General features: G+C 33.5%; 3 protein-coding genes and 1 long non-coding RNA gene across 4 annotated transcripts; 3 read left to right on the forward strand and 1 right to left on the reverse strand.

Moving 5' to 3' along the window:
• Positions 1–337: 337 nt before the first annotated feature.
• Positions 338–934, forward strand: LOC127110025 (uncharacterized). Its single transcript, XM_051046074.1, has one exon. The coding sequence runs from the start codon at positions 338–340 to the stop codon at positions 932–934; it is 597 nt and encodes a 198-aa protein (XP_050902031.1).
• Positions 935–4,160: 3,226 nt separating this feature from the next.
• Positions 4,161–6,432, reverse strand: LOC127074139 (uncharacterized). The gene is made up of 2 exons (XR_007785930.1): positions 5,899–6,432; positions 4,161–4,703 (listed from the first exon to the last, which is right to left on the reverse strand). It is a non-coding gene; the product is annotated as an uncharacterized LOC127074139 (long non-coding RNA).
• Positions 6,433–9,240: 2,808 nt separating this feature from the next.
• Positions 9,241–16,479, forward strand: LOC127074144 (aldehyde dehydrogenase 22A1). Its single transcript, XM_051015443.1, has 14 exons — positions 9,241–9,659; positions 9,739–9,782; positions 10,092–10,196; positions 10,826–10,953; positions 11,176–11,298; positions 11,644–11,797; positions 12,031–12,134; positions 12,223–12,301; positions 12,522–12,617; positions 12,776–12,913; positions 13,761–13,976; positions 14,229–14,420; positions 15,889–16,032; positions 16,116–16,479. Exons 1-14 carry the CDS (start codon positions 9,548–9,550, stop codon positions 16,251–16,253), a joined length of 1,773 nt encoding a protein of 590 aa, XP_050871400.1. The 5' UTR covers positions 9,241–9,547; the 3' UTR covers positions 16,254–16,479.
• Positions 16,480–18,789: 2,310 nt separating this feature from the next.
• LOC127074155 (TPD1 protein homolog 1B) lies at positions 18,790–19,703 on the forward strand. The gene is made up of 3 exons (XM_051015453.1): positions 18,790–19,077; positions 19,164–19,283; positions 19,381–19,703. Exons 1-3 carry the CDS (start codon positions 18,825–18,827, stop codon positions 19,680–19,682), a joined length of 675 nt encoding a protein of 224 aa, XP_050871410.1. The 5' UTR covers positions 18,790–18,824; the 3' UTR covers positions 19,683–19,703.
• Positions 19,704–23,914: the final 4,211 nt, after the last annotated feature.

The following is a 23,914-nucleotide window of genomic DNA, read 5'->3' on the forward strand; positions in this document are numbered from 1 at the left end:
TTGCTGAGAAAAAATTAAACGGTCGAGTGGAATGACAATTGCCAATGGGCGTTCGTTAAAATAAAAAATACTTACAAGAACCATTGATCCTAATACGATCAGTTCCATATATACCATTGATATTGTATCTCACAGTACTAGATGAATCAATGGGTTGTGTACTTGGTCAGCATGACGATACAGGCAGAAAAGAGCGTGCCATTTATTATGTGAGCAAGAAATACACTAATTGTGAGATCGAAACTCACTTTTGGAGAAGACTTCTTGCGTTTTGGCATGGGATGTTCGACGATTAAGGCAATACATGGTATGTTATACTACTTTATTGATATCCAAAATGGATCCAATTAAGTACATATTTGAAAAACCCGATGTCACTGGAAGAACAACTCGTTGGAAAATGCTATTAACTAAATATCATATCCAATATGTTACCCAGAAGGCAATCAAAAGAAGCATGTTAGCAGATAATCTTGCTCACCAACCTTTGGAAGAGTATCAACCAATGTCGTTTGACTTCCCTGATGAGGATATAATGCTTATAAGATACTATGAAATTCCTGGCCCAGATGAGGAACTTGAACTAGGGGCTCGATGGAAACTCACATTCGATGGTGCTTCAAATGCTAAGGTGCATGGAATTGGGGTAGTCTTGATCACTCCAAATAATGGTTATATTCCTTTCGCTGCAAGATTATGCTTCGATTGTACAAACAATGTGGCTGAATATGAGGCTTGTATCATGGGTCTCAAAGCTGATATCGACCTAAGGATCAAAACTCTAGAGGTGTATAGAGATTCAATGCTTGTTATCTATCAAGTAAAAGGAAAATGGGTAACCCGTCACTCAAATTTGGTTCCTTACCGTAATTATGTCTTAGAATTGATGAAGAATTTCAAAGAAATTGCTTCTCATCACATTCCTAGAGAATAAGATCAAGTGGCAGACGCTTTGGCTACATTATCCTCAATGTACCAAGTAAGCTACCCTAACGAAGCGCCAATAATAAAAATGGATCTTAAAAATGAACCAACAACTTGTTTTACAGACGAAGAAGAATTTGATGGCAGACCTTGGTACCATAACATCAAGTGTTTCCTTAAAAAACAAGAGTATCCAGCAGGGGCATCCAACGGTGACCAAAAAACTTTGCGAAGACTTAATTCCATTTGTTTCCTCAACGAAGATGTATTATACAAAAGAAACTACGACATGGTCTTGCTAAGATGTATGAATAGGTACGAGGCAGACATGATCGTATAAATAATCCATGAGGATTTTGAAGGGATCCACACTAATGGACATGCAATGGCCAAGAAAATCCTTCGAGCTGGCTATTACTAGAGGACTATGGAGTCTGACTGTTTCAACTACGTCAAAAGGTGCCACAAATGCCAAATCTATACTGACAAGATTCATATGCCACTAACTCCTTTAAAAATCTTGACATCACCATGACCCTTATATATGTGGGGAATCAATATGATTGGAATGATCGAATTGAAAGCTTCTAACGGTCATCGCTTCATTTTAGTCGCTATCGATTACTTCACTAAATGGGTAGAAACTACTTCATACACTAATGTTACTCAACAAATGGTTACACAATTGATTAAAAATCAAATAATATGTCTCTACGGAATTCCTAGCAAAATTATTACTGATAACGCCAGTTACCTGAATAATAAAATGAATAAGGAGTTATGTGAGAGCTTCAAAATTGAACATCATAACTTTTCACCATATCATCCCAAGATGAATGGCGCCATGGAAGCAACAAATAAGAACATCAAAAAGATTATCCAGAAAATGGTAAAAACCTACAAATATTGGTATGAGATGCTTCCCTTTGCTCTACATGGCTACAAAACTTCAATACACACTTATACTAGGGAAACTCCATTCTCACTTGTAAATGGCATGAAAGTTGTCCTTCCAATCGAGGTTGAGATTCCTTCAATGAGGGTCAACATGGAAGCCAAGCTTGATTAAGCAAAATGGATCCAGTTCAGGCTTTATCAGCTTAATCTCATAGACGAAAAACGCTTGACTGCTCTCTGCCATGGTCAATTATACTAGAGACGATTCAATAACACTCTTGACAAAAAGGTTCCCCCTCGTGAATTCCGAGAAGGTGACCTAGTGCTCAAGAAATATCTGCCAATACATTCGGATCCACGAGGCAAGTGGACTCCTAACTATGAATAACCATTTTTCGTAAAGAAGGCTTTCTTAGGCGAAGCCATGATCCTCACCACCATGGATGGGGAGGAGTTTCCACTTCTAGTGAACTCCTATGCAATAAAAATATATTATGCCTAACAAATGATGATGAACAAGGAGTCCACTAGGTTGACATCCGAAAGGACAACTTAGACAAAAATGGGTATCCCGGTGGATCAAAAAAGAAATGTCCAGGAAAAAATTAGGCATCAAATAAAAAAATGATAATAAGCCTGCTAAGTCAAAAACCTGAAAAGGTGACTTAGGAAAAAATGGGTATCCCGGTGGATAAATAAATGAAATATGTCTAGGCAAAAGTTAGGGATAAAGGGATTCGACTGTCACATTTGAGCTTACTTCATCACGACTAGAATTCAGACGACATAGATCAGTCCGGTCATTGTCAGCTAAAGTAGAGTATTGGGATTCAGATCTTATCGTGGATAATAACATGCGTTGTAATCAATGGAAATTCGTATAAGTTTCTCATTATCATTTACCTTATTTTCAATGTTTTTTTTTGTAATTTCCTCTTCTAGGATTTTCCATAATTGTACTCACATCTTGTGTACAAAGTTTTACATCCAATACAACTCTCTTTCTCCTATCAATTTTCCGTCTTTCTGTATTTTGTTTGCAAGGTGCTGATTATTGTTGATAAATAATGTTGTAGAACATTGAGAATAAATAAAAGCTCCAGAAGAAAAACCTTTTCATTTCCCTAATTACTTGAAAAGTCTAAAGGAAGATCGATAGTCTATAATATACGCTTAATACATTAGAGCATATTGACGACCAATCAAGTCATAAGTTATTTTATCTCATAAAGAATCAAAATGAAATCTCCAGCAATTATGGTAACCTGAAGTTCTCTCCTTCATTACAAGCTCTTTTCTCCATCTATCGGATGTCGGAGAATCACAGTTCACAAAAAATAAACAGAACCATAGTCTTATTCTTGTAGATACCAGTCATTTCCTTCACAAAAATAGCCTACACTATTATGTTACACGGATAATCTCATGCATCATATAAGTCAAGCATAAGCACCACATGCATAATGCATAACATAAGTCGAAATATGACCACATGCATCTCTTTCATGACTGATTTATTCCCTAGCAAAGTATTTCAGTTAATACCCATCAAATAATTCCCATAAAATCTATCTTCCATTCCGTATCCCCAATAAATAAATTCCCAACAATACACCTAGTCTTATCGCATTACATCTATTTTCTCCTCAAAGGACAACTTTTTTGGTCTTTGTATTTAATCCTCTTCTACCGCGAATGCCCAAAAGTTGTCGTGGATCGTACATCAAAGTTTAAGATGATTAAATAGGGGCAGCTGTCATACCCCCAAATTTGCCCTACCTATTCTCATCTTATCTGGCTCATGGTCTCCAATTCATCTGCATTCATTTACCACAATCATTCATTTCTAGGATCATTCATCTGCACTTGCATTTACATATAATATTATTAGCTCAAAGGATTCCTATTGTTTGTAATTCAATTGGATGTCTTGGGTGACTTGATCAAATGATTTATTGGTTATTTATGGTACAAGATATCCCAGAGGTTGCTATGGACTAGGATTTCTTGGTGTGTGCACTTGTGAAACAAGCTTTTGAACTGTTGTGTTACAATTGACTTTTTGGTCAAAGTAAACTTTGAATGTTGACTTTTATTAACCTAATCTTTGGAATCCCTAATCATGTTCAAGGCATATTGGTTATATTAGTACATATCATGAATAAGAAGATTTAAAAGTTATTCACAAAAGGTTGACTTTTGGTCAACAAAGTCAATCATGGGAGGTTGACTTTTTGTTGACCAAGTCTTATGAGGTTTTTTATATTAGCCATGGATGAGCTATTGATCTTTTAGTTAAAATTATTCATTCAAATTGAAAGGAAGTTTCAAATTCAAAATTTACAAAATGGATGGAAAAATTTCATTACTTGAAGAATAAGTTACAAGGTTAAACATCAACCATACAAAGCCAAAATTCATATTCAAAATGTCCAAAATACATTACAAAAATCAAATTTGAAATTACATGAAAAAATCCTCAGTTTGACCTATAGTTGACTTTTTTGGTCAAATAGTTGACCAAAGTCAGACTTTTCCCTAGATATATCCTTTTTCATCTTCATCACGACCCTCCATTTAACCAATAATCATGATCAATGCTTCATTTCCTTCAAGTACAACCAAATATGCTTTATGACCATAATGCATACTCCATGACCTTAACCAAGCTTCAATGCATACATGAACCATATAGAGCAACCATGAAGTAACTCATATTTCCATCCAAAAACCAATATGCATCATGGACATACATTAGCCAAGCCATGACAATTCACATATTAAAACAGTCCACGACCATTCAAGTACAATGTGAGTTCACCCAAGAAATACACAATGACCATTGAACCTTGACAAATACATTAACAATGCAACCACACAACCTGCATTTTTATGATACATAACTCAAAAATAGTTTAAATGCATCATCACTTAGACACAACAGTCATACATCAAAGCTTAAGCATAGTCTTTCCAACCTAGAATAGATCAAATCCATGCCATTAAATTCATAAACACATATAATGCCATAAAACCTCAAGTCAAATCCAAGCATACATCAATTCAACATAACATATCATAGCAAGCAAAATTTGAACAAAATTTGCTACTGCGTACTACATAACAGGCCTACGTCAAATCCATACAATAAAAGCTACGTATATCCAAACCATGATACATCAAAGCATACAAATCACAATCCCACATGCTACAACAACACCATAACACACAACATACATAGTTCAACAAAACATATCTACACGCACATACATGACACAATCCATTGCAAACACATATACAACCATACATGCCATACATACAATCATACAACTTCACTACTAACCTCACAGTTAACTATCAAAACCCAATCCCTAACTACTAACCAACTCACAACTGATAACTAACTGTCTGACTGTCAACTGCCACGTGTGCAAGGACAATTACCAAATTACCCTTAAGTTCAAATTTCCCTCTAAACCCTTCTAACCAACTTTTAAAATCCTCTAACCTTTAAACAAACAAACTTTCATCCCTAATTTTACACCAAACTCAGTTGAAAACAATCATATTCCATTAAAATTTCTCATAAATCAAAACCAACTCCTAACTAATTTTCATCAATGACTCTTAACCATTGATAAACCCTAGCCTATGATCACCATCTAAGGGTTAAAATTGATTCATTCCTAATTGAATTTCCCTCTCAAATTTCAACATCTCATTCTATATAAACCTAGCTCATTGCTCAATCCCTAAGCATCAATTCATCCATTGAAACTCTGCCAAATTCTCATCCAAACCCTCTTAAAATCTCTCATTCTACCATTGATCGGAGCTTCACATTAAAGCTCTGAATCAATTGTGCTAGACCTTAACCTACAACTCTAACCTAGTTGCTCAACACTCAACTCTTTGCAAATTCAACCTAGCTCTATCTCTCTATTCTACTCCTAACTCTACATCAACAACAACACGCTACAAACACCCAAACAAAGATTCACATAAGAAGAAAAAGATTCAAAGAAGAAGAAGAGGGAGAAAATAAATTGAATGGAACAACAAGGAGTTGGAGTTTACCTGAACACGTGACTTTGATTCTCTGGTTTTCTTCATTATCTTCTTCAATACCTATAAACACCAGGGCCAATATCTTCCATATAGGTAAACGCGACATGCATTGTTCTTCATTTTCTTGCACCATTGTTGTTACCATAGCGTATAACTGTTGTTGTTGAAGCATACCCTAAGGTCTTGCTCTGAATTCATGAACCTTCGCTATTTAATTGTTGTTTGAAATTTTTAGGGTTTTACGTTCTTGAGTTAGAATAAGGGTTTTGGTTGAGTTTCATTGAAATTAGGGTGCAAGAATGGAAATAGGATGTTGAGATGAGTGTGTTGGTGGTGTTCTGGGCTCCGCCGCCGCCAGAGGTGATTTCTGGTGCGGTAGAGCGATTCCCGATAAGCCTAAGGTGAAGAGTGATTCTGGATGAATGGCGTGGAATAAGTGACTGTTTCCCCTTCCGAGTCTAACTCTTGTGCCACCAAGCTATGACCCATAGCCTTTTACTAACGCGTACACTCTTCCTTCAACTTACACCCCCTCAATTTTGAACAAAAAACAATAACATGACATGGGCCTCATGACTCTGGGCCCAACACCCTTTATACCTTCTACACTTCCCCTTTTCTTGTCACACCCCCGACAGAGATAATTTATTTCCTTATTTATGTTAATAATTTTTTTAGTATTTTTGATACATTCAAATCATTTTTAATGGAAACTATGTAGGGTTAGTTAATTAGGTTTTATAATTCTAAAGTAGGATTAATTTCTAGAATAGAATTAAAATTCATAATCAAAATTGGATTAGAAAACTCAGGGCTACATATCATTAATCATTGATATATTCTTTTTCTTTGACTTTAGTTCATAAGTCATGATAACTTGCTCTTGATGTATATAATTTAACCTAATTTTTGCATGATTCTCATTTGTCTTAATTTAATTAATTGATTAAACTTCTTTTGATCAATTAATTGAATTAATGATTTTAGGACTTTGTAGTTACTCCTTTAAAACAAATTACATGATCCCTTATGATCTTATTCAATTAGATGATCAAAAGTCCTTTGATCACTTAATTTGAATTAGAAAACTTTAGGACTTGTACCATACATGTTCTCATAGGGTCAATCACAATCCCATTCTAAAATCTTAAATGATAGGACAATCTTGGCATGACAACATCAATCTTCATTCCCCATCTTTGGAATCATACCTCATTCTTTCAATCATATCTCTCTCTTTGTCCATTAAAGACTAAAACCATTTTTGCAAGTAAACTTGATCCAACATCAAGTATAAATCACAAAACACTTAGCAAATACGATGTGAATTGTACGTCACGAGCCTTAAGAAGTGGAGAAGAATGAGAGGGATCATTCTTATCTTTATTATGGATACGAGACATATGACTCAATTGTTCAAAGTATTTACCTCAATTCATAGATTTTAGTGCAATTCAAATTAAGACAATTTTTAACATTTGTCTTCGGACTAAAATCAATCACAACCAACGTCAAAGATATTTCTTAAACTTTCAATTTCTCTCTTGGTTTAAACACCACTCTCTTGGTTTTGACACCACTTTCAACTCAGTTCTTTGTTATGAAACCACTTTCACTTACTCTCTTGGTTATGACACCACTTTCAGTTATGTCCTAGGTTAAGACACCACACTTTTAATTCATGTCCTTGGCTAAGACACCACTTTTAATTCCTGTCCTTGGTTAAGACACCACATTTACAATTTCCTATCTTGGTTCAGACATCACCTTTACAATTCTTTGTCCAAACAACATTTTTTTTATAAAATAACTATTATAATTCATTACTTAACAGTCAGACTAACATATTAGAGCATCTGAACCAGGATTAAACGACTAACATCAAAAAACACTTATAAGATTTGATTATAACATCGTCCCCTAAAATCAACCAACAAATACTCATTTTTTACCCCACGAATTATGGAGCTCTGATTTTCTCATTGCACTATGAGAATAAGTAGACACAAAGTTTTGAAATCTTGGCGAGCGCATTAATTAAAAGCTTATTTTTTCCTTAATTAAAACCAATTGCAAGTAACCTTTAGATAATAACATCCATATGCACAAAGAACAATCAAAATAGTTCCCGTTGAGTACAACAAATGTGAGTGGTGCTAATACCTTCTCCTTGCATAACCGACTTCCTTTCTCTTTTTCTCTTTCCTTTGGGGTTTTATTAATATTTTCCTTTCTATTAGAATAAATAAAATTTAATGGCGACTCTGTTGTATTTCGATCGTGCGATGCGCTCAAGTATTTTTCGCGGCGCGACACCGCTATAACAGTAAGAAATCAACCACCTCTTCCTCAACTGCAAAATGTTGTAGATCTTGAAATTGTCATTTTGCCGGATCTAGATTTAATTTGAGTTTCACAATAAACAATTATGTTCAAGAAAATTCGATAGAGACTTCTGTTCCCCTTTCGATTACACAACCCGGAGACTTGTCTGACCTCTAAACTCTCTAGGCGAACCTCAGTATGTTGAATGCACAATGATTGATTATGATAGATATCTTATTTATAGAAGGAGAGATAACATTGTTTTTTTTTAAAGGATTTTATAGCAACAATAATGAAAGGTCAAGTTCAAAATTTTATGATGAAATAAAAATGTATTACCACCATATATATTTGTATGCATGTAAATATATCTTGATAATATTTTCTTTTGATATGGATTACAAAGAATAATTGGTTGAAAGACTAAACTTTCATCTAGAAAACAAACAACATGTCATATTTGAAGATCACACACACACATTTATGATAAGTGGTTGATAATTGATGAAGATAGTCGATCTACTCATTCGACATCAAATGCTGACATAAATAATGTCAATATCATGAAAACTTATGTACTTTTTTTTATATACAATTAATATAATTTTATTTATTTTTACGCTAATCTTAATCAAACATGTACATTTTGAATTAAATCCAAATAAATAAAATATTCTCTATACATAATTGTAGTGATTAATCTCTCGGATTTTATAGAACTATAATAAACGACAAACTCTTAAGAAATTTAACACTACTATGTGTCCTAGACTGAATTCGAACATAACATTTAGTTAAGTTAGAAGAGACTCCGATTTAATTTTCATTTTGGAACATATAAAATCATAGTTTTTTCTTCTCTCTCATTAATGGAAATGAAAATCGAAAATCGGAAAAGGAAACATGTTAACTTCTCAACTAAGTAAAGAAGTTGAGTAAAACTAAAACCAGATAAAGTCATAGTTTATTCCTTTCTCTCTTTAATGGAAATGAAAATTGTAAATTGGAAAAAGATAGAAGTTGAGTAAAAAGAAAAAAACTAAGTAAAGAAGTAAAATATCAAAACTCAGAGAATCGAATTTTGTTGCTTTCTTTCATCTTATTTCACTTGTGCAATTTTTTATTATTAGTTTCCTTCTCCATTTGTCCATAGTATCAAACCATTATGCATATTCATCACCTCAGAGCCTCATCTGATTCCTTCCTTCACTCTCTTTCGAGCATTTTCCTCCAACAGAAATAGAACTCTCTATAAGCTTCTTCGAAACCCTAGCGAATCGGTTTTCTTCTTCGAAGAAAAATTCTCCCTCTGAATCTGCTTCAGAGTTTTACAATGGCGTTTTGGTGGTCCTTGCTCGTTCTCGCTTTCGCTTTCGCTGTCTGCAAATTCCTTCTCATGCTCATTCCTCCCAAGGTTCCTTCCATCGACGTTGACGCTTCCGATGGTAATTTTCCACATCACTCACTGTATCGCATCAAAATTTGTTGCTGGTGAAATCGTAATGTAGATTTTGATAATTGCAGTGTTGGAAGATGGAAACCAATCGCAGGAGAATAGCTTCATATACGTGAGTATTGTACTGCTAATTCTTTTTTCATATACACTTAGAATTGAGATCTTGATGTGTTTGATTGTACTCTGCTTCCGCGATATTCGAGATCAGCATGGTTTACTCTTCGATTTGAAACTTGAAATTAGAGTTCACTTTAATTGGAAATGAGTATGTTGCTGAATGATATGTTTTAGGAATTAACTTTATCTCGGTGAAGCATTATATGAGTTCTGACTTGGTGTTTGGTGGTTTGTAATTTTATTTTTCCTTTTTGGGGAATCCTTCTGCTGTTCAGTTTAGATGATGAAATTGCTTCTTATTCAGGTGCCTCCGAGGGGAACGGCGCAGCAATCGGGCAAGAAAGTTCAGTGCTATGAGCCTGCTACCATGAAATATTTGGGATACGTTCCTGCTTTGACATCAGACGAGGTCTGTGATTCTATGCTTATTGCTTCTCAAGAGACTTATGATTGTGATTCACTGATTCATAATATTCCAATAAATTGTTTGGAATATAGTTTACTTAAGCTAGAAAGCAACTATTAGTTTTAGATGTACGTTGTTTATTTGAACGGAGTATATTTTTTATAATAAAATTTAATGACTATACATTGATAGTGCAATTTTTTTTACTTAGTCTTTCAGTTATATCTCACCATGATGCCATTTTGTTATTTTACTTTTTTAAATATCTCAACAAATATCTACACGGTGAGATATGATAGGATGATTGTGTGATATTTGTTGATACCCTCTGTGCATAGTCATTAAACTCTTTATTTATTTTATGTTTATGCAAATCTAAGTATAATAACAAGTCTTATTTTTATAAATAAGAAGTTTTGAAATTTCCACTATAAAAGAAAAATATCAAAGGGCGAGTAACTGGAGATTTTGTTTGGTTCACTATTATCTCTTATGCCCAAGAAGCCATAAATATGAAATATTAATGATACAAACAAGTTTTTACAAGAGTGTTCATAAATACCGGTTTGACTAGATGCATTCATAAGTAAAAGTACTCAGAAATATCTAGTTCTAACTTGAGACATGGATAGGTCAAGGAGCAAATTGAAAAAGTACGGAAGGCACAAAAAATGTGGGCAAAGACCAGCTTCAAGCAAAGGCGCCAGTTTTTGCGTATACTATTGAAGTATATAATTAAACATCAAGCACTAATTTGCGAGTAAGAGCACCTCAAATCCCTGGTCATAGTTTTTGAAGATTTCAGTGTTTTTTTTTTTAAAAGAGAAAACTTATGCAATGTTGCACCTGTGACTTGTGACATCCTAGAAAACATGCAATTTTAGCATCATTTTGTTTGTTAGTCTGAAAAATAGATATAAACCAGGGTTATTGCATAAGAATATCAATATGGAATGTATTCTAAGTTGTGTTCTTTTATTAGGATTTCATCACGTGATACTGGAAAAACAATGGTAGATGCCTCTCTAGGAGAAATAATGACAACATGTGAGAAGATCAATTGGCTACTGTCAGAGGGTGAACAATGTCTGAAACCTGAGTACAGGTACCTGTCTCAATCTTTTTGTATTTAATAATATATAATATATTTGTTCTCATATTATGTAGAGTTTAGACTGAAAACACTAGTAGTTCTCTACTTATATTTATTTATTCAAAAGAAAATGATACTTATGTTTCTTAGGGCCGTTGACAAGTAGATGCACCATAAATTAACATGTTAGATTGTCTCTCATTTTATTTTCTCTGTTTGTTACTGTATCCCCTTTAATTTGATTTTATGTTTTTTTTAATAAGTAAAAGATGTTTCTATGTTAATACTGAAAATCACCTAATCTAAGTGCATTTTCATGACCATTTTTTTTGTTGCAATAAATGAATAAAATTGCAGATCCTCTGGAAGAGCAATGCTTCATAAAAGATCCAGAGTAGAATTTCACCCCCTTGGAGTTATAGGGGCCATTGTGTCGTGGAACTATCCCTTCCATAATATTTTTAACCCTATGCTAGCAGCAGTTTTTTCTGGAAATGGCATTGTGATTAAGGTATAAAATGGCATAATATGTACCAACTAGTACCTTATCTAAAATTGTTCATCGTATGGATGTATTATAATGTTTTCTTAACAATAGATTTTGCTAACTGCTATGCTTTCATGGGGATAGTATAATATTTTGTTACTTTAACAATTGAATTTCTGCAACATTCAATAGGAACACCTACTCTTTTATGTTTATATTTTTCAGTTTGACCAAAATCCTCGTGATTCTGATTGTAGATATCAGAGCATGCAAGTTGGTCTGGATGCTTTTACTTCCGGATCATCCAATCGGCCCTTGCTGCCATAGGAGCTCCAGAGGACCTTGTTGAGGTGATAACAGGGTAGAGCCTTATTTTTGTACCCTTTCTTTTCCCTTTAATTTCAAAGTCATATCTGCATCTATCACCTCAATTGTACTTTCCTTACCAGGTTTGCGGAAACAGGAGAAGCACTGGTGTCTTCTGTTGATAAAGTCATTTTTGTTGGATCACCCGGGGTTGGTAAGATGGTATGATTCCTTTGCCCAATCAAATTAGTTCGACCTGTTTTCTCATCTGTGAATTGTATCACATGATAGTTTTGTTTATGATTCTGAAGATTTAATTTCTATGTTTTGCATTCAGTAAAGAATTTCCCTAGAATATTTGGTCAATGTTTAGAGTAATATTAAGATCAGCTGAATGCAGATAATGAAAAATGCTGCTGAGATTTCTTGCTCTTTTTTGCAGATAATGAAAAATGCTGCTGAGACACTTATACCAGTTACACTAGAGCTTGGTGGAAAAGATGCATTTATTGTTTGTGAAGATGTAGATGTGGACCATGTATGAATGAATACCTTTCACATTTTATAATTTCCAAAGGCTTGCATATAATTGTTGACCATATTTGGTTGCAGATGTTGACCTTACAACATAATCATATAATCATTGTTTAGTGCCATAGTTTTAAGTTTTAACAGTCATTGATCTTCTGAACGTAGGTTGCTCAAATTGCTGTCAGGGCTTTTCTTCAGTCAAGTGGGCAGAACTGTGCTGGAGCTGAACGATTTTATGTCCATAGGAACATTTATCCATCTTTTGTCAGTAAAATTACCAAAATCATAAAATCTGTTACAGCTGTAAGTGTTTTTTTATCTCAAATATTACACGTGTTTTTCTATGACACATGTTTTGTTCAATATCTGTCTATGTCAATTTTGGTTTCTTGCCACATTTACTTGCACCTTACAGAATTTCTATTTCAGAAGTCCATCAGCTTATTGTTACATCTGATGTAGTTTATTCTGAAATTTCGCAATACAGTCATAGGATTCATTATATGTTGCTTTGCCCCAGTTTTTGTTACATTTCTGTATTCCTCTTTTTCTATTTTCCAGAGGGAAGAGAAAGAAATAAAAACTCTGAATTATGATTATGATTTTATACAATAAAGTAAAACTCTAAACCTTATTTGTATTTATACTAAACTTCTAATCCTAATTGAATAAGGAAAGATATCATGATATAATACAGAAACCCGCCTAGACCATGTTTGGTTTTTTAAGACTAAGTACTAGCCCTAAAATACAATGATAGAGTGGAGTTAGTGAATGTTTCATTGTTTGGACTGTTAATGGAATTGAGCGTGATAGAATGGATACCATCACATCCAATTCCCCACCCCCTCTAATTTGGGCGGAGTGGAATGTAACCTATGAAGCACGGACACCTCTAGGAGTAGACATGTCGCAGTGTCCAACACTTGTATGACATCCGTACGACGTATGTCGGAAAATTTAGAAAATGCACCCTTGTTGATCAACACTTGTAAGTTACTTTAAAATGCAATCCAAATAATATGAAATATTTTTGATATATTATTGTAGAATCAAGTAAGTTCTGGCTTATATCTAAACTGTTCTTGACTTGCACACACATGCATTTCTATACCGCTATAAACTGTTTTGGGTTAATGATTTCTCGCAGGGTCCACCACTTGCTGGGAAGTATGATATGGGAGCTTTATGCATGCATGAACATTCTGAAAAGCTTGAAGGTCTTGTAAATGACGCATTAGACAAAGGAGCTGAAATTGTTGCTCGTGGAAGTTTTGGACATATAGGTGAAGATGCTGTTGATCAGTATTTTCCCCCTACTGTGATTGTAAATGTGAATCACTCCATGAGATTGATGCAAGAAGAGGTAGCAATGCTTGCTATTTCTCTATTTTCACATTACCCCTTTTTTCATTTTTTTAAAATATTTTTGGTTTTAATCCATATCTATGTAACCAACTCCAAGATATGGCTCATATCTTTACTACATGTATTGGAGATTTTGAAATTTGAATTATTGATTCTCATGTAGTACAACCAACTATTATTCAAGAATATCTTTCTATCTTGTATGCTCTAGCAACTGCTTACTAAATTCATCCGTGCATCTGACTTATAGGCATTTGGACCTATCATGCCAATAATGAAGTTTAGCTCTGATGAAGAAGTTATCAAGCTTGCTAATGACTCAAAATATGGGCTTGGCTGCGCTGTTTTCTCAGGCAGCCAAAGTCATGCTAGAGAGATAGCTTCTCATATACATTGTGGGGTAGCTGCAGTTAATGATTTTGCATCAAATTATATGTGTCAGGTAAGATTTGATTTTCAATTGCTGATCTCGCTTTCTAATTTTTTTATTGTGTTTGTGCCATGAACCAAGTCTGCATAAAGCAGCACATGAATGGTTTTATATTACACATTTTAACATAAAGCCCTTAGGGCTTGATGGATGTTCAGACATGCCCATCTCCATCTCGTAATTGAAATCTAACCTTTTTAATTAAGAATGTGCCGCGGAAGCGAGGTGGGCCCATCACCCATAGGTCATTGGATTGGAACTAGACTTTGATACCATGTTGAATTTGTGATTATGTATAAAAGATGAGAGAAAAGTATTCTTGATAATAGCTATCGACATGATACAAATGACTCAATATTAATCTCTATTTATAGGGATACACAATCCTAAACCAAGAAAAAAATCATGATAATAATAACTAATATTAAATCTGATACTAAGAGATACTCTATATTAATATAAAGGATATTATAAAATATTTATAATATTCTAACAATATCCTAGAGTAGGGATGACAATGGGCAAAGTTTGGACAAAGTACTATAGTAACCGTCTCCATACCTGCTATTTGAAATACCCGTATCTTATCGGTATCTAAGTACTCATACTCGTTTATCCACATTTCTAATAAAAAATAATCTATCATTTATAATTTATCATGCAATTTTAAATTTTTTCAACACTATTAAAAAAATTTAAAGGATGTTATTGTTGAGTTAAGAATTAAACAAACATTTATATTAAAACACGTATTGCGTACAAGTTTAATAGTAATAGTAATGTATTTAATAAAATTGATAAATTAACATGTGTACATGATAACAAAAATAAAAATATATAAATATATATTGTGCGGGTATGGGGTAGAGTGGGTGCTAAGGTACCCGTATCCGTGCCCATACCTGCTTATTTTAGTGGGTAATTGTCTGTGCCTATGTCCGTACCTATTTTGCGGATTTTTATACTATCAGTTATGGGTAATTTTTGTGGGTATCCATTGGCGATGAGTCCAATTGCCATCTCTATCCTAGAGTCTAGATCACTTGTCATAGAGAGTTATCTTGTCAACTCTTCTAAAATAGGTCAAGTCATTGGGTAAAGGCACAAATTGTTTTAAATTAGGCTCTTGGGTGGGTACTAAGTTACCCGTACCCGCGCCCATATCCGCTTATTTTAGTGGGTAATTGTTTGTGCCCATGCCCCTACCTATTTTGTGGGTTTTTACCCTATCTGTTATGGGTTATTTTTGCGGGTATCCATTGGCAATGAGTCCAATTGCCATCCATATCCTAGAGTTAAGATCCCTTGTCATAGAGAATTATCTTGTTAACTCTTCTAATAGGTCAAGTCATTGGGTAAAGGCACATATTGTTTTAAATTAGGCTCTCCTGTTTATTATAACTTGGCAGTTCTTTCAGCTAAACTGTACCTCTTTAAATTTTAATTTCCACTGAACTAAAGTTGCATTCTTTTTTCCCAGTCGCTGCCTTTTGGGGGAGTGAAACACAGTGGATTTGGACGCTTTGGTGGTGTTGAAGGCCTGCGAGCATGCTGCCTTGTGAAATCAGTTGTTGAAGATAGATGGTGGCCATTCATCAAGACAAAAATACCTAAGCCTATTCAGGTCAGTCTGGAAAACCTTTCATAATATTTTAAGACTTGACCGTGAGTAGATAGATACTGATATGCACTTTTCATCTGTCATAGTATCCTGTGGCAGAAAATGGATTTGAATTTCAGGAGTCACTTGTTGAAGCACTATATGGGCTTAGCATATGGGATCGTTTGCAAGCATTGGTTACCGTTTTGAAAATGCTGACTGAACAGAGTAAGAAGGAGAAATGACCAATCCATCTTAGAGCGGTTAATGCCAAATGATTTACAGTCATAGTTGAATAATTAAGGGCTCTTGGTTTATGTACAACTACTATCTGTGCAAGCTTTCTCTATGCCCTCCTGTCATTTTTGTTGTGCTTATTCGATGATGATCCTGGTTAGTCATCGAACATCAATACCTCACGTTGAAATCATGGAAGCAAGAAAACTTTAAATATCAAATATTTTCTTGATCTTTTTCTCTCTAAATGTAGACCGCCCCATGATTGATTAGTCACATTTTCACGTGCACACTGTCTTGTGGCTCTGTCTCGGGATTTACACGATTAGGTATAATCTTAGTAGATCCAGCTCGGAGGAATGGTTTGTTTCTTTATAGTAATAATTGTGCATATTTGTTCCTAATAGATGAATGCCTTAAATTGAGCACCCAATTTATCTTTAAAATGAATGATGTCATATTTTATCTTACCATTGAGTTTGCTTATTTCAAATATAATCTATTCACTTCAATTATAAAAAGAAAATGTTTTAACTAAATTAAACTAGTAATCGGAATTAAAAGAAAAAGTATTACAAGTTTATGTAATTGCTATGTCGAACAAGTTTTAAAAGTGTGCTAAAAGTATTTGTTAGAGTTATGTAGCTAAACTGTTTCAGTACTACTTGCTCCCACTACAATCTAAAACTTATAACGTGGGAAGAATTTTAGTTAACACTCCACAGTTACAGAGCCTTTTTCTCCCATTGGATACTCTGCGGTGTACCAACAATCTAAATGACATGTTGTTTAACATTGGTATTTTAATAAAGCTACTATAACATAATTAATGGTGTTTTTTTAAAATTATGTTAGATAAATAATTGAGATGGAGGGAACATCAACACTGCAAATCATATAAGATAAAGTGACCATTAAAAATTATGATGCATAAATAATGGAATTAAATGCAAGTTAGGAAACTAAACTTAGTGCTGCAGGAATTAAATGCAAGTAAATAATCGAAAAAGTGTTGGGCACAATACATGACATTAATTTTCTGATCATAAATATAAGAGTGTGCCTAGGTAAGTAGTGAAATATTCTTAGTGCTGCAGCAATTAATTCCCATCACATGGTCATACATGCATGAACAGGTGAGCTGGCTTGCCCCCAAAACCTTAGGTTGCTATAACTTGCAAAAGCAATAAATTAACATTCAAAGTGATTCTTATATCTAGCTACCTGAACTTGAAAGCACTAGCTGAATCCAAATGGTATACATGAACCCACCACATGTGCTTCTGAAAAAGCACCAGAAATGTTCATTCATATTACTTCACATAGTGGCAAAACGCGGTTTTGTCTTTTGGCAATCTAACAGTGACTTCTAACTGTTTTGTATGAATGGATTCTAAATAAAGCTTTGATTTCAGGGGCATCTTTCATTTCTCACTTTGTTACCAAGTGCTACATTATAGCCACTCTTTCTTCTACCATCAAATAGCTGGATTCCCATGCACCCCAATAACTAGTACTATTTTAAGGTCTGAATTCTTTTGTTTATGAGATTTAAGTTTATAGTAAGAGTTTGACTTTATCATCTTTGAAATCAAATATGATATGATTAGTTGTAAAATCATCATAACGGTTTGAATCCTTTTTCAAGTGTGTATCTTCACGTGCAAGTGACAGACAATTATGAAATGGTTTTTTGGGAGGATTATTGATACATATGTGGTTACAAAAAGAAAACATTTTCATGAAAATATGAAAAGATGAAAGGTGACATAACACATGAATAATGAATCAATGCATGCAACCGTGTCTGCATGTGCATGCATGCCATTCATCATAAATGACACATTTTGTCAAAGTTGGAATAAGTCTATAATATGTAAAATGAAAAATAAAAATGGAAATTTATCATTCAAATGGAAGAATAAAAGAAGCTATAACTGATTTCCTCAAGTTCCATTTTCCTTTTCTCATAGGGGCCTGCCATTGCTACACTCTAACTTTCTTCTTCCAGCTTAGCATCCATTCAAGTGCTTTGTTTTTTCTCTAGGGCTGTATTCATCTCAATGTGAAAAAGGAATGGACCCAAAAGCATACCACTATCACTGAAGATTTCAAGTAAAATGAAATATTGTAATTTGAGCAAACCTTACACTTTAAGACTACTAAAACTGATTTTTTGAGATAAAAAATTAATTTTGGCATATTCAGATTTTTTTTCTTATAGAATTAAATAACATGCACTAAATACAATGTTGACATATAATAATTTTTTTATTATCCTCCATGCACAATACAGATACTAATGAGTTGAGTCAAAGAAAGAAAATTATAGTAGACCGTAAAACTTTCTTTTAAAAAGATTTAACAATGTTACGTACAAAAAAATAAAATATAATATATATATATATATATATATATATATATATATATATATATATATATATATATATATATATATATATATATATATATTTTTGTTGAATGTTTGTATCTATTATTTTTATTATTATTTGTCGCCATATGTTGGTATATTAATTACATTACCCCAAGAATAAAAGGGACTTCATAATGCACTCACAATGTGCAATCCAATCATACCATTCTCGTATAAGCAACACTCTAGGGGTCACCAACCCTACAAATACTTCTCTCCTCTCTTCCATCTTCAAAATTCTTTCCTAAACACACTCTTGAGTTTCATTTCATTCAATAGAAAAAAACATATAGCCATAGCTGCATTATTAAACATGACAATCACAATGTCTTTTCATCTGTTCTTCCTTTGCTTCACAATGCCCTTCCTTGTATTTTGTGATGTTGAAATGCGTCCAGGTAACATAAACATAACCTCTTGCTTTATTTTCTCTCTATGTATAGTTTAATAATTTTTTAACCAGAAATTTACATAATGTTTGCAGGTTCTTCAACACAGATTCTTAGTTCTTTCCATGAAAACAAAAATGTGTCCATAACCATAACAGTGTCAGAAAAAAAAGCAGAAAATACTCATTCCGTCTCTACAAAATATTGGTTTCATGGTACACATATCCAATTCTTTCGCTCATTTAAAAAAATATATATAAGCAATTTTTTCGTGCTTTTCTGTAAAGAAATATCTTATCATTATTTGATCAGGTTCATGCACGAAAAGAGATATAAGCATCTCGCAAAGCAAAGGTTCAAGTTCTGGAATTCCACAATACATAGTGCAAATTATGAACACTTGTGTTTCTGGATGTGCACCTCATGAAATCCATCTCCATTGTGGCTGGTTCGCTTCTGCAAGAATAATCAACCCTAGATTGTTCAAAAGACTCTCTTATGATGATTGTTTGGTGAATGATGGAAAACCTTTGAGTTCTAGCCAGATTATTAGATTCACTTATTCTAATTCCTTCATGTACCCTCTTTCATTCAAGTCTGCTACATTTTGCTGAATTCAAGAGAAATTATATATATATATATATATATTTTATATGTAAAGTAAATGTATTATGATTCTATTAAACAAGTTCGGTTAGTAGTTGTAAAGGAGAAAATTGTACTGTGGTTATATTAAACCACTAAGCTACGAGGAAAAAAAAGTAAATGTACTATGATTATAGGCAGTGTTATAGACTCAAACATAAAGGAGAAAATTGACAAGACCATGCAATTAATTAATCATACACTAAAATTTGGTCTTTGATTTCATCACTGGTTTTCTTTGGGGAAGGTAGTTGTGTGTCAGCGTTTAGCAATAACACTTCATAGCTCTTTTCAAAAAAGTTTTAACATGATAATGTGGATGTTTTTTACCTTCTGTTGGGTTAAGTTTTAGTTTTTTTTTTACCTTTTGCATTGAAATATGGAATAGTTAAGATGTCAAAGTTTGTGACTTTTTTTTTTCCTTTCAATTATATTGATAAGTTTATAAGGTAAACTATACAGTACTAGTACATTTTAATTGCATCTCTAGGTCTTATATATAGGCATTGTAGGTTCAGCAATTACTCAACAAATTTAGCAATTACTAAATCTGTGGAGGTGTAAAGAAAAAATATTTGATACCCACTTTTCTGTGTTCCTTTGGAATTTATGATGCATTAAGAGTTGACAATGACATTACCTATACGAGAAGTAGGGGACTAAAGAAAATACAAAATAGTGAAAGAGATACATTGCTTCCCCTATTCAAGTATCTGTCTCCTACACATAGTATCCGGTCCCCCATTTACTATGAGGTTTTGCAAAATATGTTTGGATTCATCAAAAGTTTTTAAAAATGTGTACAAAGGTTAAGTCCAAAACTCCGTCCACTCATACCGAGAAAAATGTGTACCCTCACTAAGGAGCCACACAGGAGTCAAACATCACTCTCATCTCAATCATTGGAATCCATCAAATAGTCTCTCGCATAAAGTGTCACATTCATCGGGGGAGGTTCTAACCATCGTTCATATATAGGGGTGGTTCCGCATCATGTAAAAGTACGACTCATCACACATTTGTAGCTTCTCATCTATAACTTCATTGAGTTTGTCAAGAGGTTGTCTAGAGACTTCCCCGTCCTACCTTGAAGACCTAGAAACATTCCTGTCACTAGACCGACGATGAGACTTTCGCATGTGACCGCCTCTAGGTTGGGGATGAATTTTTGGTCCAATCTACTCCGGTAGAAGATTTGTCAAGGGTTTTAGATCTCTGAGAGTCGTCTTTAGGGGAAGTCTCCACTAGACATTGCACATATATTTAAATCTTAATATCGTTATAAGCAAAATGTTAAATACACAAGAATATTTAAAAGATCTCCTCCCTCACCAAAAATATTTTTCCTTTGTTCTTTAGTATCCACTTAAATTAGTATGTGAGTTTCAATATACTGCTTCATCCGTTTTAGAGAACTGACACAGGAAGATCCCACATCTTTGACAAATTCAAAATTATTTTCAAAAGAAAGTGGGCTTAGTCTTCAAATATTTTTGTTCTTGAGATAGGTCATTGAGATGATATATGTATGACCCCGGTCACACCAAAAGACATTTTATTACCACAACTTGGGAGCATGTCTCTACATTTTAAAAGGTGTCAGTCCTAAATTTCATAAATACTCTAACTAGAAGTGTGACTAAGAGTGATGACTAGGTATTACATGTCTTTGAAATTCTTGAGACTATATTTGTATATTTCAAACATCTTTTTGCCTGGCCTAAATGATAATAACCTTTGACTCTGGTCTGACTTACCTAAAGTCCATTGAATATTGAATAGATGGAAGAAGATTGTCAAAGTGGGGACACCATTATTATATTTGTATCATGACTTAAAAACTTTAATGAATGTCTAATTCCCAGGGTGCATTTGTGATGGGGAGATTCCCGAATGGTTAATAATCCCCACCTTGAAATAGTTTAAGTGGATTATGAACCCCATCTGTGAGAAGATACACTCATGCAGGGGGAGGATACATCTGATATATTGACTATACAATCTTTTGCCACCTTCAAGAGGTAGCACTCTCCAATTGGAGAAGATACACTCATGCAGGGGGAGGATACATCTGATATATTGACTATATAATCTTTTGCCACCTTCAAGAGGCAGCACTCTCCAATTGGAGAAGTCTCACTATTTTGTTGACCCCTCGAACCATTCACGCTCAACTGTCAAAAGATAAAAAATAAAGACCATGAGTATGAGCACATGATTGTGATTTTATCCACTATCTAACTTTATTATCACTAGAGTCACAATCGAAAGTGAGCATATGTGCTCGAATATAGGTTTGGGCAATTTGTTCAAGTAAAATCATATAATTATTCTCGGTTTGGCAATTGCATGATTGAGAAACGATCCCTCCGAAAACCTCCATGGTGTTAATACTTGTGACTACACCTTTCCTTTTTACATGAGTACTAGTCCCTAGATTCCTAACCTCAAAAGGATTTCTTACATAAGGAATTTCTATATCTTTAGGTTCCTAAAACCAACAAACCCCTAGTTTCTACAACATTTACAACCAAAATCCTAACCTCATATGACGACACTTCCAAACCTACCAGATTTATCACTTCTTCCTTGATTTGAGAAGACGTGTTACTAAGTTCATCGTCATTCCCTTGTTTATGATAAAAACACCAAAGTTTCTTATAACAAACATGTCTAAAAAAAGCGCTAAATAGCTAAATTCATAAAAAGAGAGATGGTTACCTTTAAATACCTACAAATCTCGATGAGTAAATAGATCAAATCACTATAGTTTCAGGGTAAAGTGCAAATTTCAAGGAGTAAAGGGAGAATTTCAACAATAATTCTAGCTTCGAACCTGATAGCAAGGACGAGGGCCGACATTTATTTTGGACCATCTAAACGACCCAATCTAAAGTTTCTCCCACTCAAACTGAAAGACAGGTGCACAAAAGCCATGTCTCCTGCACAAGGCCGAACGGTCTCCCACACAAGCCACATCATTCATCAGGGATGGTTCTAAACGTTGTTTATATATATATATATATATATATATATATATATATATATATATATATATATAATATATATATATATATATATATATATATATATATATATATATATATATATATATATATATATATATATATATATATATATATATATATATATTCTTTCTCTTAAAATATTGACCATGCTGGTACACACCCTCTTTATTCACTAGAGACTTCCACCACCATACCGAAAACCTTCTATGATAGACTTCACCAACTTACCGTCAATTTTCTGTTCTAACATCGGAATAATTTTAAATATATTGTCTAATAAATTTAAATCAAAAATTTCATTTTCTAAAAGAAATATATGACTTCGTTAATACGAGAGAGACCAAAATCTATCAATGAATTTTGTTTTCCAAAGAGTTTTTATATTAATCAATTATAACCATCAAATTATTAGAAGTGGTTAACTTTTATTATAATTATTTTTTAAGTCACACCATGATTGCTTGTGAAGTATGATGTGTTGATAATGTAAAATGTTTTAGACATATTGTATGAAAATTAAACTCTTTTACAAAATTTGATCAAATTTAGATGAATTTAAGTAGATGCTTTTTGTATGGTTTTTTATTTAACTATCCATTTTGATTTTACTGAAGTTGATAAGGATGTTAAGACACTAAAAAAAAAGAGTTACTTGTCCATGAAATAGAAAATTTACCAAAATTGAAATAATGTTGCCTAATCCTCAAAGGTTAAAAAAAGAAAAAGATGAGAATAGTCTTGGTAATTTTTTGAAGTGTTCAAATAGCTTCAAATCAACTTTACATTTACTAAATCATTGGAGGAAAACTGTCCATCTACACAAAGTTCCTGAAAAATATTATTTCAAAGAAGAGAACCATGGGTGATGAGGTTGTGAGACTAACATAGAAATGTAATTAAATCTTACATAAAAAAATCTTATTAAAGAGTAAAGATATTGTAAGATTTATGCATGCATACGTTATTCAAAAAGAAGAGAACCATGGGTGAGCGGTTGAATATTCGAAAGACATGAACCCCACTTTATGCATGCATAATTTTTTGAGACTATGGATTTTGTAATTTCGCCGACGGATATACCATAAAAAAGGTGATTCAAAAGGTCTGAACCCAATAACAAAGAAGAGCCTACTCTTCCATGAAAAGGCGAATATAGAATAAATGGTATGGTT

This window comes from Lathyrus oleraceus, chromosome 1 (assembly GCF_024323335.1).
Source record: "Lathyrus oleraceus cultivar Zhongwan6 chromosome 1, CAAS_Psat_ZW6_1.0, whole genome shotgun sequence".
Classification (NCBI taxonomy): domain Eukaryota; kingdom Viridiplantae; phylum Streptophyta; class Magnoliopsida; order Fabales; family Fabaceae; genus Lathyrus; species Lathyrus oleraceus.